Below are 14,952 nucleotides of genomic sequence, written 5' to 3' on the forward strand. Positions count from 1 at the left end.
CCTAACTTGGTGGTATTCTGTAGACTGAGAGGTTGGATAGTAAGTTTTATAGAGTTTCAAAAAGTCTGACTGAAGAACTGCTTTACTACAATTCTGTTGCCCAACTGTGGCTGCACTTAGAATAAAGAATTCTTGAGCAAGTGGCAATGATGATCCAAACCATGTAAAGTTATGAAAAAAAACCCTCCTTCAGCAGTTCACCTGTGTTTCAGGTAGGGTGATATCTTCAATGAGCAGATTTTCTCATGATGCATTTCCTTGCAGGCTTCCAATTTTTTCAGACATGTTCTACTTTGCCACCTTACAAAAATACATGCTATGAGCACCTCATTGTGTAGAAGTTCTTACATGGATGATCACAGAACCTAGGTGAATAAAACAGAAAGCATGGGACAAGCTCCCTGTCCTCTTAGTCCCAGATGTATGCTTCTGAGGTCACATCTACTGCTGACAAAATAATTTGGTCTACATGTATGTCACTTGGCTTTCTTTGATATCCCTTACAAAGGATGTCAGCTGTGCTGGTGGCTTAAGTCATGGGGATATCATGCAGTCAAGCAAGCCATCAAATGAACACAACTTAGGCTTTGGACTGATAATATCCTACCAAGCAGTAAAAAGCTTTAGTGGAGTCAATTAAAAATCTGGATAACAAAACTTCTTCTATCCCTTAATCCTTTGGGGATTATATTTTACGATCCACAGGTTATTTAATATACATTTTTATAGACCCATACATATTTGATCATGCATTAGACTTTTGGGGGAGAAAGTCACATATCTACCCACTTTGGAAAGAGGTAAGACAAGGGGCAACCTCATTAGAGTGGCAGGTCACGTTTTTAAGTTAAACACTGTTAAAATACCTGTCATTCCCCTTCTCATGGCTCCTGTCTGGGTTCCCTGCTGATTGCAGAGCTATGATACAATGCAGTCAGAGTCTGGAGCAAAAATCTGACATTTTAAGGTAAATTTGGAGACCTGATCTCACAAAACATATATATCCAACTCACAGGAACGCTGAAACAGCAACCAGTGAGTAATACTCTGCTTTGTGGTCTTGCATTAGTTTCAGTAGCCAGGTGTTTTTTCCTAAAAACTATATTTAAATGAGGAATAAATTTATCTGGAGTATCAAAAATTACAGCACATACTTTTGCTGAAGTGTATGTCAACTGTGGTAGGAGATGGAATGCCAACACCTGATCAATGGATATGCCTTTAAAAAGCTTACATCTATGGCAAATAATTGTGCTTAGGGAAAACTGACAAAAAGAAACTATGATACAATCAAACAGAAGTATTAAATTCTGCTCATCATTTGCAGTTGATTTAAAATGTAAAAGTCTACACCAGCTGTAGCTTTTTGTTTTGTTTCTGTTGTTTTTTTTTTTTATTTTTTAAAAAGATAGCACCTCTAGTTCCTTCCTATACTAACTCAGTTAGCAATCTACCTTGATAACACTGCAGTGGAAATAATAAAAAAAAAACTCATCAAAATTAAACCAAAACAAACCAAAACAGTGAAAAACTCTTCCAACACATCATTCAAATCATATCTAAAAAGGTGGTCATAAATATTTTAGAACCTAAGCAAACCAATAAGAGCTAGGCCCATTAAGGATAAGATCTTTTACAACAAATTAAATAAAACAATTTATTGAAGCCTGGACTTGAGATAAACTAGATTTACTAGCTAACCTTTTATTCATTTAAAGAACAAAATTAGCTCTAATTGCATTAGAATGGAATCCAGTAAATTTCTTCTAATGTGGCATCCATGCAAGCATTGCTGTAATTGTTTACAACTAAGATGGAAAAGCTTTGATTATAATCTACTTTCTTCTTGCTTTGCTATGCAGGAAGAACACTTGCAAAAAAATCTAAAGTAGATCAGTTTTTCCAATATTAGTTTCTCCATCCTTCAGCAATGGTGCATTTGCATGTCTATTAACCTAATGTTATTAATTGCCACCTCTTTTGAACTGATGTGGGTTGTAGGAAAGTCTGCAGAGCAGACAAGCTCAGAGATCTTGAATCTAAGAGCAAAGTGTACTCATATTCATAAAAAAGAAATTGAGACTTCTCTACCATGGCCATCACTGCTTTGTATGTTGGTTCAAGCAAAGGAGTCAAGAAACAAAATAATAAACTATTTGCTAGACTGCAAAGGCATTTTTCTTACCACTGCTGCATTATTACACTTGCATTACTGGCATGTGCTGTGTTTATGGTGTGATGTGAATCTCTGTTTCAAGGAATTTTTCTTCAGGCACCTGAAAGACTTTGTGGCCTCACCAAGATCTGTTAAGTGCTTCCCTAAAAGACCATGTTCTAGATGAAATTACCCCAAAATATATCAACCTCCAGTTAAAAAGGAACTTAAGTACCTCCAAAAGCCTCTGAACAGCTCTTCACTCTTAACAGAAAAAACTGAGATAATTCATTAGTCCATCTATTTTTTTCTCATCTTATTTTATGGATCCCTCAAAACCTTTCTCATACCTTTCCATGGCAATCCATGTTATTCTCAACCAATCCCACACACATGCTAACTGAAACATTTCTGCATGGTTATTATCAGATACTCAGAACATCATTACCAACACAGATGAAGCAAAAGCTAATTTTTCCTCACCATAACACATCACAAAAACTTTATTGCCTGTTATTAACTGCTTATAAAGTTGATGATCCTACTATGGTGTTCCCAGCTAATAAAGATCACAGAGACTTCCAGTATTACTTCAGATTCCCAGCCACACACAGAGCAAGGTATTGCTTTGCCTCAGAGCCACACCAGTCCTTTTCATAATGATACCAACACATTAAAATTAAAATCTGCTCTGAGTTCAGGCTGAATATTAACCGTTGAGGATGAAAACAGAAGTACTGTTTAGAGCAGGAAAGCTCCACAGCAAACCCCAGTGCATCAGACACCAAACAGCTCTCAGAGCCACGTGGTGCAAACTGTATGTACTTGTGCAATAGTAAATTTCTTCCTTGATTTTGCTTTGGAAAACTATGACAACACCTAAAAGCTGCTACAATACTTTAAAAGTTCTTGTTTTTCCATCAGTAAGAAAGTGTAGCTGGGTGATAGAGCCATTACACTGGGACAACTCTAAGTTGCCAGTATGGGGGGCAGTTAGGAGATACTACAGGTAGAAAAGGGAAACTAGTAAGCAAATAATGACTCAGACCTTGTCTGGTTATGTAGCCTAAAACAATCTCAAGGACTTGAGTGTCACTTGGAGAGATGAAGTTCTCCTCCCAGGCCCAGGATGCTGCAGAGAGCACATCCACTTTTCAGCATTTACTTCCATCTGCTTCCAGGACTCACCTGCTCCTGAAGATGAGAGCCTTGGTATTTCATTCTGCCCTAATTTGCTTAGAAACTATGAGCTAAGGCAGCTTTGTGCATCTCCCATCCTGGAGTCAGGGTTTTAATTCTAGGTTCTGCTGTGCTAAGGATCACAACACCTGAGATCCTCAGATGGTGGTCATGGTGCCACTAATGATGCACAAAGGAAACTGGAATAGAAGCAAGTTTCCCAAAAGGCCACAAACCAAGACACCAGTATCTCTGACCCACGAGGCTGGCAGAGCTAACAATAATGTACCCAGATGATGTGCAGCAAGAAGATGGAGTCTGAAGTCCTTCTCAAAATGTCTCTGAGCATGAGAATGATTGGGGTGAGATAAGATGGGAAGCAAAGTCAGCCCTTTGGATTCTGAAACTTTAAGAAGTTTTGCCCTGAAAATATGACTTAATTTTCCCCAAGTAAACACTTGTACAGCCCATGAAAAGGAAGAATTTAGAAGTATCCATAGCTCCTTAAGGAGGAAAGTGGATTTGTGAACTTTCAAGGAACAATCTGTTCAGCTGTGCCCATTTAAATTATGCACTGCAGTACAGACAACTGTTCTGAGAAAGCTGAAGTTTTTGTACAGCAATCTGAGGCACAGAAATTTAAGATCACACTCAAATATTGTGAAAGGAAGAAAGCAGAAATGGTTGAAGAGCAGAAAAAAAAGCCCTGATATTTGTGGAGGGGGTGTCCAACAGAAGTTAATAAGTGACTGAAGTACCCCAGCAATTTCAAACTAGTAAAACTCAAGAGTTACCTTCTGAGGTGAAATAAGACAGCACAGAAAATCAGAATAATCAGCAAAGATGCCATTTAACTTATACAGCAGAAAAATCAGCAATAAGGTGATTTAATGACTACAAAAGAGAAACAGCTACATTAGTGATAGTTAATGTGATGAATGGAATGAAAATATCTGTTTGGTGCTCATGTTTATAATCAGACATGAAAGTGTGCTCTGTGCCATTAAAAACATGAAAAACCTGATTAAAAGAAACCCTTCACATACAACACAGACCAGCCTAAAAAGCCCAGTGACGCATAGTTTCCCCAGCTTCTCCAGCCACCTGTTTATACTGAATGATCTGAGGGTAGGGATCATCCTATTTACACTCACTGAGTACAAAGTAACTATTATTTGTACAACAGCACCCAATAATTAGGGAGCTAATGAACCAACACTTGAAATGCGTTAGGTACACTCATGAATAATCATCAACAGTTATAATAAAACAGATGCATATAAAGGGATTTACACTGTTATGTTTTAAAGCATAAAACAACTGTTAGCTGAAGAGTGTTATGAAACTTAGCTGTAGGTTACACTAGGGATAACCATCCATTATGGTAACCTCACTAAATGTCACTGGAGGCATCAAACAAGTCCAGATGGAGCCCTGTAATCCATGCCCTAGAAAGACAAGAAGTGGGAAACACAGCAGGATGGGTGGCAGATTATGGGTGTCCCTTGAAAACTCGAAGAAAAAGGGCAGAATGTCCAAAACTGTTTTTTATTGGTGGATGTTCTGCTCGATTTTTCATTAGAACGGCCTAAAAATTTCCTAGCGTCTGAGTATCAATTGCCACTAATTTTTAAGTGTTTACACCAAAAATAAGAGCTGCTATAAGTGATCAAGGATGAAGTGTGGTGAGCATACACCTTGCAGATGGATTTATTTGTACTCACATCTTGTCTTGGCCTGCACCCACTCTTAATGTCAGCCGAGGAATAACCGGTGATGGAGCCGGAACAACTGGTTCCACCTTTATCTGTACAAGGGAACACAATCATCAATCAAAAGACTGTAAGCAGACTCCCAAAATATATTAATCACATGAAAGCACTGATAGAGTTAACCAAGTAAGAGTATATCAGCTTAATGAGACAGACTATGACAGAGTAATCAATGCTTTGTGCTATGGCATGGACAGACAGAGTCTCATGGGAGCTCTCAGCAAATCACAAATACAAATCCTACACTAAAAAGTCAACTTGAAATTTTGCTACATTTGTACCTGCTCATACACTTTGTTGACAAGTCTTCCTAGTTTAGTACTTTTCTAGAGACACAAAGACCTGCAGTATGTATGTGAACACTGACATGAAATGCTTTGACCTTTGTACTCAGACCTGATAGGTGCCCGTGGGTATTTCTACTTTTTTCTGAGATTTAAATTCAATTATTTCCCAGGTTCATCACATAAATGTACTGTAACACTCTTGAGTAGAAATTAGACACAGAGTAAGCAAATAAAACCCATGTATCAACAATGAACACTTTATGAAAGTGCTTATCCATATAGGTACAAAAGAAACACTGCTTTTTAAATTAAATTAGCCTGAGGCTTCTAATGGCTATTTTTCAAATGGCCTGGGCTCCAATCTCAGTATCTGGTGGAGTTTACACAACTTAAATATATCCTTAATTATCCTTAAATATATAAATATATCCTTAAACTCTTTCAACCAGTATCTGCCAAAAATTTGAGCATGTGTCATCATATTTAATAAAATAACTATTTAGCTGAATCTACTCTAGGAACTTAAAAAGACAAAACCACTATGCATACACTAAATGGAAACCCAAGCAAGTCTCAGTGGGAGAAATTTGTTTTTTTAAAAGCTTTCATAAAGAAAACGAGAGCAAACAATTAATTCAAAGCACAAAAAGCAATGCAGGAGACAGCAGGCCAGAGTGGGAGGACTCAATTAGGACTCACATTGAGGAATGGGAATGACAAAATCCCATGCCACACATCTTGCCCAAAGAATGGGAGCTGCTCATTGGGAGATGTCTACTCCAGAGAGAAGGGCTGCAGCCTGAGTAGTATTTCTGTTTTGACACAGTTAACCATGCTTTTCAGTAAAGCTCTCCATGGATATGTATTAGCCAACTTCACAGGTCTCCCTCTACTCTTCTGTTTATAGAGCACAATTTTTTTGTTATGTTATTGCCCTGGAGTGTTGCAAGAGGTTTTTTCTTCTGGAGCTCCTAATGCCTGGAACCATTTCACTGCCACTTTCCATAGGTAAGTGTCTTAACTGCTTTCCCAGCACCTAAACCTGTGGCATCTTCCACTGGACAGCAACATGGAATTGAACAGAGAGTACAGAAGGCTTGGGCACACACACCTTATGTTATCTTTCTCTTTCCCTGAATGTTGTTGCTTCTTTTTTGTGCCTATTTCAAATACAAAACATCCTAGGAAAAGCACTGCTACTTAGCTTCCAGCACACAGCTCAGAAAGATACTCATCCATCCTTTGTGTTAAGGTCTTTTGTATTATTATTTGTGTACCACCAAGATGTTCTAAACAATGGTGGCACGGGCTCATGTGGCAGAAGAAAAGCACATAAAACACAGTATTCTGGTTTTCTTCTACATTAGTGATACGATTTAGATACACAAGGAAGGGCAGCTTACTCTGGGCCATCTCTGGCAGGGATGGCTCCATTTCTCATCCAGCTGTTCCTCAACTACTTCAGTTGACAGCTCAGAGTATTATCTGAAACTGGGTCAGCAGCTGCCTTGTGAGCTGCTCAGTCACTCCCACAGCACACCCAGTAATCTCCATCCTAGAGGTGGGGTGTTACTGTCCCAACTGTCTGGGTTTCATTTGGTGCCTCAGCTCCTGCCTCCTTTTCTGGATCTGAGGGCACCTCCCCAACACCTACTGAGGAGAAGGAACAGAGAGCTGCAGGCAAACCATACACAAGAGCTTCTCTTCCTTGGTGCCATCACTGAATGCTTCCAGGACACAGCCTTCAGCTTCTGCTTTTTGACATCTAGGCAGAGCAATGGTTGCTGTTTGGTGGGCAAAATCATAGGAAAAATTCGATCAAAAGCTTCAACTCCTCAGAAAGATGGGATGAATTCTTAGGTAACCATGGAATAGTTGGAATAAAACCTTTAAGACCATCAAGTCCAACCATTAACCCACCACTACCCAAACCCACCAATAACAACTGTAACAATCCTGAGCACGAAAACACGACCACCAAGTCACTCTTTTGCTTAAGTCCAGCACTAGGAGAAACAGAAATCTGATGTTTTCTCCTGGCTGAAACTGCAGGTAGCCCATGAACTCATCTTTCAGGTTGTGCTGATGCCTCTGAAGTGGGAGGTTGAGCATCACAGCAGTAACTTGAGATCATTTGCTCTTACAGCCCCACTGCTGGCTAAATAAGTCATTGTGTGATCTTAAAGCTAAATTAAGGAAACATGTACTTTTAGGGGTTAAAACGAAAGGAGCAGCATTCTGGAGTAATACTGGGAATTGAGGCCAGCAGAAGAGCATTTACAGTGGATTACTAAGCTTCCCAAATCACCAAAGAGGTAAAGTCCAGCAATATAAGACTCCTTTGTAGCTAACTAAAAATACATTGTCAGTGGATTTGTCCAGTTTTATGTATAAGCAATACTTCTTTCACCTGAACTAATACTAGTAGTCATATAAGCCCCTTATTGCCATGTGCTGCATTTTTTTTGCTAATCTTCAAGGATTTAGCTTCTTTGCCACATACCTCAGGGCACCAACTGATAAAGCTCTAACTCTCCATCTTTCCAGGACACCAGCAGTGCGGCCTTGCAAAAAATGAAAATCGCTCAAGAGATTTAAAGGGGAAATTTATTTTTAAAATCCTGACTTGCAGCAAAGAGGTGGATTTAAAAAAAGCTTATCTATCAAGAATCAGTTTAAATTTTAATTCTGTCTGGGGACTCTTTCATGCATTCTAGCTTTAAAGTTTATCTTTTGACAGGGACTTTTTGCCAAGGTAATGGGCAGCTTTGTCAATTTAATTTGTTCAAGTTTTTATTACTGTTGCACTCCTTTTCCTAACATATATATGTTCAGTCTCTACTGAAACATGATCGGTTTGTATCTCTGTTTCTGTTATATTGCTCTAAAGCAACCTAGAGATTTGCAGAAGAAATGCAAGATTGAATGTATGAAAAACAGAGAACTTGCCTCTATTTGATATATACCCATTTTTAACTTTAAAAAAATCTCTGCAGAAATTCTCAATTAAAATAGTGACAAAACACCTCAGGCATGAGGGGCAGAGACAAAATGTGGAATCCATGAGAGTGCTGCTGTAGTCTAAAACTCGACATCAAATTAACTCAGACAACTGAACAACCACTCTGTCAGTCCCTGACTCATCCAGAGCAGACCAATGTTGGTTCTCCAGATCACTCAGATTCTGCATGGTAAAACCATTTGCCAACTCAAAAAATATGCCAAGTTTTGAATTCACCAGTTTGTTTCAAGCCCAGCAGGCAGCACAACAGAGTGTAGAAGCAAAGAGGAAAAGTGAGGATTGGCCCAAATCTGAGCTTGTACAAACTGAGTATTATACTCAAATCAGGATGTAAAAAGCATCTTGGTAAAACCAGAACTTGTACAGTGCTTCCTAATGCTAAGGAATAGAGATTTAGGAAATTCTGTATCCAAGGTTATCACATATGAAGACAATCTCTTCCTTTTCTTCCTTTTTTTTTTCCCCCCCCCAATATTAACAATTTAATGAGTATTATAAGGTGAAGTGACAAAAAATTAGAGCAAACTGTGAATTAGGGGAGCCAATGGGATTTCACATCTGATAACATGCAAATATGCTGGTTTCATTTCTAAAATATTAAATATATCCTCAAGATTAGGTGATATTGGGAAGAAGAAATTATCTTTGGCTGATGTAAATCAGTAATCGTTACTGGAGTGGAAGGAGCTTAACCTACTTGAAAACCAGCTCTGTCCTCTCAAGTGTAAGGCTCAAAATGAAAGGTGACATTTGAACACTTAGACCATAATTTGAAAACAAATTTCTTACTTCAAACAAACTGGAGTAGCAAGTGGGTGGTTCTGCTAAGAGAGGATTTAGCAGCTCTTCTGAACACCTGATACAACTGGTGAACTTGTTTGTTTGAGGGCATTCTGCTCCTCGTTTCTGTCTACCTGGTAATTTCAAAGAATTGGCTGGGTCCTCAGAGATCACCTCAGAGAGGAAGGGACCTCAGAGATCATCAAGTCCAACCCTTGATCCACTCCCACTGCAGTTCCCAGCCCATGGCACTGAGTGCCACATCCAGGCTCTTTTGAAATATCTCCAGGGATGGAGAATCCACCACTTCCCTGGGCAGCCCATTCCAATCTCTGATCACCCTCTCCGTAAAGAAATTCTTTCTAATGTCCAACCAACTTGAGACCTCTTGTGCCCTCTTGTCTTGCTGAGAGTTGCCTGGGAAAAGAGCCCAACCCCCCCCTGGCTCCAACCTCCTTTCAGGGAGTTGTAGAGAGTGATGAGGTCTCCCCTGAGCCTCCTCTTCTCCAGGTTGAACACCCCCAGCTCCCTCAGCCTCTCCTCATAGGATCTGTGCTCGAGTCCCTTCACCAGCCTAGGCCTTTCAGAAGTTGCAGGCTTCTGAAAATTTTGGACCAGTGGACTTTTGGGAACTGAATTGAAAATTTCTATGTCTATGTCTACGTTCTAAGGCCCTACTTGTGGAAATCACTGTGCACTTCAACACTACAGACACTGGGGATGTGTGTGCTGCTGTTGAGCCAGAGCTTTCTCAAAGTAGAAAGTGAGTCAAGGACAACCTTACATTTAAAATTCACAAAACTTGACTTCCATTGTTTTGTCTTCCAAAGAGGAAGGACAATCCCTGAAACTCTTGTGGAATGGATTTTCCTTGGAGCTGTTATTTTTTAAAAATACCAAACCTGTAATCACACATCTCCTCAAAGCTCCTAAAAAAGTCTCAGCAGCAAATATAGGAATCCATGTGCATTTTTCAAGCAACTATGAGAACTCAGCCCATCTGAACAGCTTACCTTTTCATGTTTGTGTTTCTCTTTTTCTTTCTCTTTCTTTTCTCTTTCTTTCCTCTCCTTTTCCTTCTCTTTCTTTTCCTTTTCCTTGTCCTTTTCCCTTTCTTTCTTTTTCTTCTTCTCTTTTTTGTCTTTCTTCTTCTCTTTTGGCTTCTCTTTGTCTTCAAACAGTTTTTCAGGAAGCATTGGGGACAAGGAGGGTAACATGCTGGGAAGCCTCACAGCAGCTGGTGTGCTGAACAAGGGCAAAGACATTTCTTTGGGAGGTAACACAAGAGGTGCTGATGGAGCTTTTATCTTATCTTCCTTACCCTTATCTTTAAGTTTCTCTTTGTCTTTCTTATCCTTGTCTTTTTTGCCTTTCTCTTTCTCTTTCTTTTTATCTTTATGTTTTTCTCTCTCTTTTTTGGTATTGCCATCTTTCAACTTTACTTTCGTGTCAGCATCCTCAAACTCCTTTAATTTGAATTTATAGGGATCAAGATCATCATCTTTGAGTAATTCCTTCCACTGAAACTTTGCTTCCTTGTTTCCTTCCTTGTCTTTATCTTTATCCTTATCCTTGTTCTTTTCCTTCTCCTTATTTTTCTCCTTGTTTTTCTCCTTATCTTTTTCCTTTTGTTTTTCTTTCTTCTTCATTTTTGTCTTCAGCTCCTTTTTCAATTTCTTTTTCACTTCTACTGATGACGTCAACTTGGTTTTCTCCTCATAGACTTTGAGAAGAGGTTCTGGAGTTGGTGGTGAAGCAGATGGAGAAGAGAAGTAAGTGAAGTTGGTAGGTGGATTAGAAGGTGTCCCCATGTTTGCCTTTCGAATGACCTCATCAATCGAGTCATCCATTGTCCATGAAATGTCAGAACTTGAAGTCCCACCTGAGGGAGGTATTGGAGTTGCTCCTGCCTTATTTGCATTATTGGCAGAAACAGAAGGTTTAGGAGTTGTAGTCTCTGAAACAGAAAGTCTTTTAGGGCTGGTAAAAATTTCCCCTTCTGATTCAGAACCAGAGGAAAACTCAAAGGGATCGGGTTCCCGTTCCGCACGTGCACGAGCGATCACAGCACTGATAGAATCATCGATGGTCTTGTCCATTACTGGTGGTTTTTTAGGTTGGTTTTCAATATTTGGCTTGGTGGCAGGCTCAGGTGGTGTCTGTCCTTGTTTTACTTGAATGTTTTCCTTTCCTATCTTGTCACTTAATGCAGCCAAAGGGGTTCTCGTAGGTGTTTCAGGTTTAACAGGCGGTTGGGGAACGTGAGCAGGAACCTTGGGACTTTTGGGACTTTTTGGGCTCTTGGCGCGACCCGGTGACTTTTTTTCTTTGGATCCAGTTTTTGGTGAACGTATGGGACTGCCACTTACCACTGGTGAGGGCGTAGTTTTAGGTGATTTTGTCTTCTGTCCTGGAGAACTTGTTTTGGACTTTGTTTTGGGTACAAATGGTTTTGCCTCTAAAGTTTTGGGGGTTGGTGCTTGTGTTTTTGCAATGGGAGCCAACATGGGTGGTTCTGGTGAAGGAGGGGCTAAGTCTGTACTGTCCTGAACATGAACTGGAGAAAGCATTGGTGGTACTTTTTGTGTATTTATTGAGCTAAGAGGTTCACGTGGTTCCAAAGCTCCATCCAAGGTGTCCCCTTTGGAAACAGACAGTTTGGGCCGTTTGACAGGCAGAAATTCCTCAGCCTCAGGACTTTCTAGTGGCCTCTTGCTCAAGTAGTTCTCATCATTAATGGCCTCATCCTCTTCCATATCTCCCTCTTCTTCCAGTGGCACCTGCATGGCCTCTGCAGATGTACCTCCATCTGTAGGCACCTGTTCCTCTTCCTCTTCTGTAACAAAAAAATATTAAAAAAAAAAACATTAGGATACTTAAAACTGTGCAAACAAGCAAATGTTCACATGCATCTCAGTCCCTAAGAGATCATACCACTGTCCACCTAACAGCTTCTCACTGGATTACTTGGAAGGAACATTAAGCATCACCTCTGTCTCACATCACAGCTGGCTGGTGCCCTCATCTCAGTTTAATGTCAAACCCATGAGCAAAGGATATGAGAGTTGAGGTCTCCAGTGGTGGTAGATCTTCTGAAGCAGGTTCAAAGTATCAGTTCCACCAAAAAATATTTTGATTATTCCTTACCTCCGTTGTTTGGATTACAATAACATGAAACTGTTTCATTCATTTGAAACAAAGGGAGAGAGGGTGAAGCATTTTTTGTTGTGGCAATATGGACTGCAAAGCATGTATCAAATTAATATTCACAGGACTTAATTCACACAATTTTGAGTGTGGCTTCACTAGTAGGAAAAGGTCTTCCTAAACTTGATGGACTTGATGGACTGCAAAGCATGTCTCAAAATAATTTTCACAGGACTTAAATGGTACTCACACAATTTTGGCTGTGGCTTCACTAGTAAGGAAAGGTCTTCCTAAACTTGGTTTGTTTTCCCTGAAGCAGCACAGTCTGAAGGTTAAAGCAGAGGACTAAGCCCCATTCAACCTGCCAGGTTCTGTCTCTGAAATCATCTTAAGAGGTACATGGAGATTATGATTATATGGGAACATTCCACTGGTGTGTGCTGGTTTGGGACAGGAACACACCTTCAAAATGCATCTCTCCATCATCCCCCCCTTACTGTTGTTTTGCTTGCATCATGGAACAACCCTGGAGTGTGTTTGCTGGCTTCCTGCTATAGTGGAACCCAAATGAAAGATGTGTTGCCAGAGGAATCCACCTGACACGCTCCAGTTGCAACTGGGAATTTGGGCTATAAGACCAAAAAAACAGACTTTGAAAATGGAATAAAGCCTAAAACAGAGTGTGGTCAAGAGTCAGCAACTGCTTCAAGCCAGGGTGGACATCACTTGTATGACTCTGTTTTTTGTTTAATAGCAATTTTTTTTCCCCCTACATATAGAAACATCTTCAGTCATATATCTGTGACACAATGGTGTAAAGAAAGGAGAAAATTCACTTGAGATCTCCCAGAAAATCCACAGCAGGTTTGAGTAGCAGAGAACCTCTCATTTCCCCAACCACAGCCAAGCACTTTATCCACTTGGATACACTTCCTCACTTTCAAAATGGAATTATCCAAGCAGGAAAATGGATTCTTAGTCTGGAATAAGAAGGAGCACACCGGTGTTAACCTGACACATTTATATTTGCTGTAATTACATCATTATACCTATGCCAGTTAACATTCATGTGTAGACAACCTCACTTCACTTTACCCCATGTCTGTTTACCCACCTGCAAAAATTCATGACATTTTGTCTAGAAGGGTCTCTGTGGAAAGATATCAAGTGCCCTAAGATTCTTGCATGAAATATGTAATAAAACCAATTTATTATGACAGTGGCTAAACCCCAACTTCTTAATGAGCAGGTGGTTTTAAAGTGAACACCAAGAAACTTATAACCTTACACGAAAACCATTTAAAGCTTTGTAAGACAGCATCTTTCTCTTTTCAAGGCACTTATTTTCAGGTTTTCTGTGCTGGTGTTTCTCTACTGTAATGTGTCAATGCTCTGATTTAGGAGAGTTGAGTCAAGAGCCCTGGGCTGCAGCACAAATCTTGCCAGCATCACAAATTAAGTAAAATGAGCTAGCAACTCTGGCTTTTGCCAGGGCCCAGAGGATTTACAGCAGCCAGCCCAGAGAGAAGGCTTTGCCTGAGGATAAAGTCTTAGCCTTCCGTGAAAAACAGAAATGTTAGGGAGTTAGGTTTTGCCTGGCTGGGCACTGACATTAATTTTTTTAAACTGCAAAGTTAGAGTATAACTGAGAAATCGCTGTGGACTGAGCCTGCACCTGCTACAGGGGAAAAAAATCTGCCTCCAGATCATGGAAGTAATTTCAATCTCTGTTTAAGCTGTTGCAGAAATCAGCTGCCATCATCTGCTCAAAACTGTTTTGGGGATGAAGAATTAGCATTCATCAGATGTCATACAGCACTGGTTGCTACCGAGCAATTCCCTCTCAACCCTATTCAGCCTAGTTCTGAGAAGCACTGAGACTTTCTCTTCAGTTCAAAATTTAAAAAGTGATTAAAATTTAAACCAACCACCATACATAAAGAAGTCTTCTGCCTCAGCTATAAGACGAAAACTGTAGCCAAATTCAGACATTAGGAAAGAAAAAAGGCTTGATCACTCAAACTTTAGAGACAGCCACATAAGCAATTTTAATATAAAAAACATGGGGATAAAAAGAGTTAATAAAGTAGGAGAGAAACTACTGCAACAAACAGTAAAAAAATCCCATTTACTAGTAAAATCAGAACATTTATTTGCTAAAGACTTCTTAAATTGCCACTCTGTTACACCACCTCTCACGGAAGTGCAAGGCAATATTTCATATTTTTGTAACTCCTTCTCATCCCAAGGTGCTTCTCATGTTTTACCTACTCAGGATTGCAGAAAACCAGCAGCTGCTGGATCAAAGGCAAAAAAACAATTTCAGGGGAGGTTTAGAGAACAGGGACTGGAGTTTTGTAGAACAAAAAAAGAGCAATGCTTATTTTTTTTAATAAGGCCAAGTAAAGTTTGCACCAGGCCCACGAAGTTTCTGTGATCTTGTGTGGAGATGCCAGGGAAGGGCAGAAAAGGTTAAAGTGCAGTTTGTAGAGGTGAGACTAGAAATTGGGGTGTCTTGGCTCCAGCTTTCATGCACATTCCTGCAAGCCACAAAGACAACTTAGTAAGGAAGCAGAAGCATTACCATCCCTTTTATACAGACTTGGATTC

The 14,952-nt window shown here is 39.9% G+C and overlaps 1 protein-coding gene across 1 annotated transcript in view; it reads right to left on the reverse strand.

Annotated features, from left to right (window-relative positions):
- TAF3 (TATA-box binding protein associated factor 3) overlaps window positions 1-14,952 on the reverse strand; it is a 119,491-nt gene that overhangs the window by 16,969 nt on the left and 87,570 nt on the right. Inside the window, exons 3-4 of the mRNA XM_071734182.1 lie at window positions 10,209-12,031; window positions 5,059-5,141 (exon numbers count right to left, since the gene is read on the reverse strand). Coding sequence (XP_071590283.1) covers window positions 5,059-5,141; window positions 10,209-12,031 — 1,906 coding nt within the window. The remainder of the gene's footprint in view (window positions 1-5,058; window positions 5,142-10,208; window positions 12,032-14,952) is intronic.

The sequence above is a fragment of the Heliangelus exortis genome, chromosome 1, assembly GCF_036169615.1.
Source record: "Heliangelus exortis chromosome 1, bHelExo1.hap1, whole genome shotgun sequence".
Lineage (NCBI taxonomy): Eukaryota > Metazoa > Chordata > Aves > Apodiformes > Trochilidae > Heliangelus > Heliangelus exortis.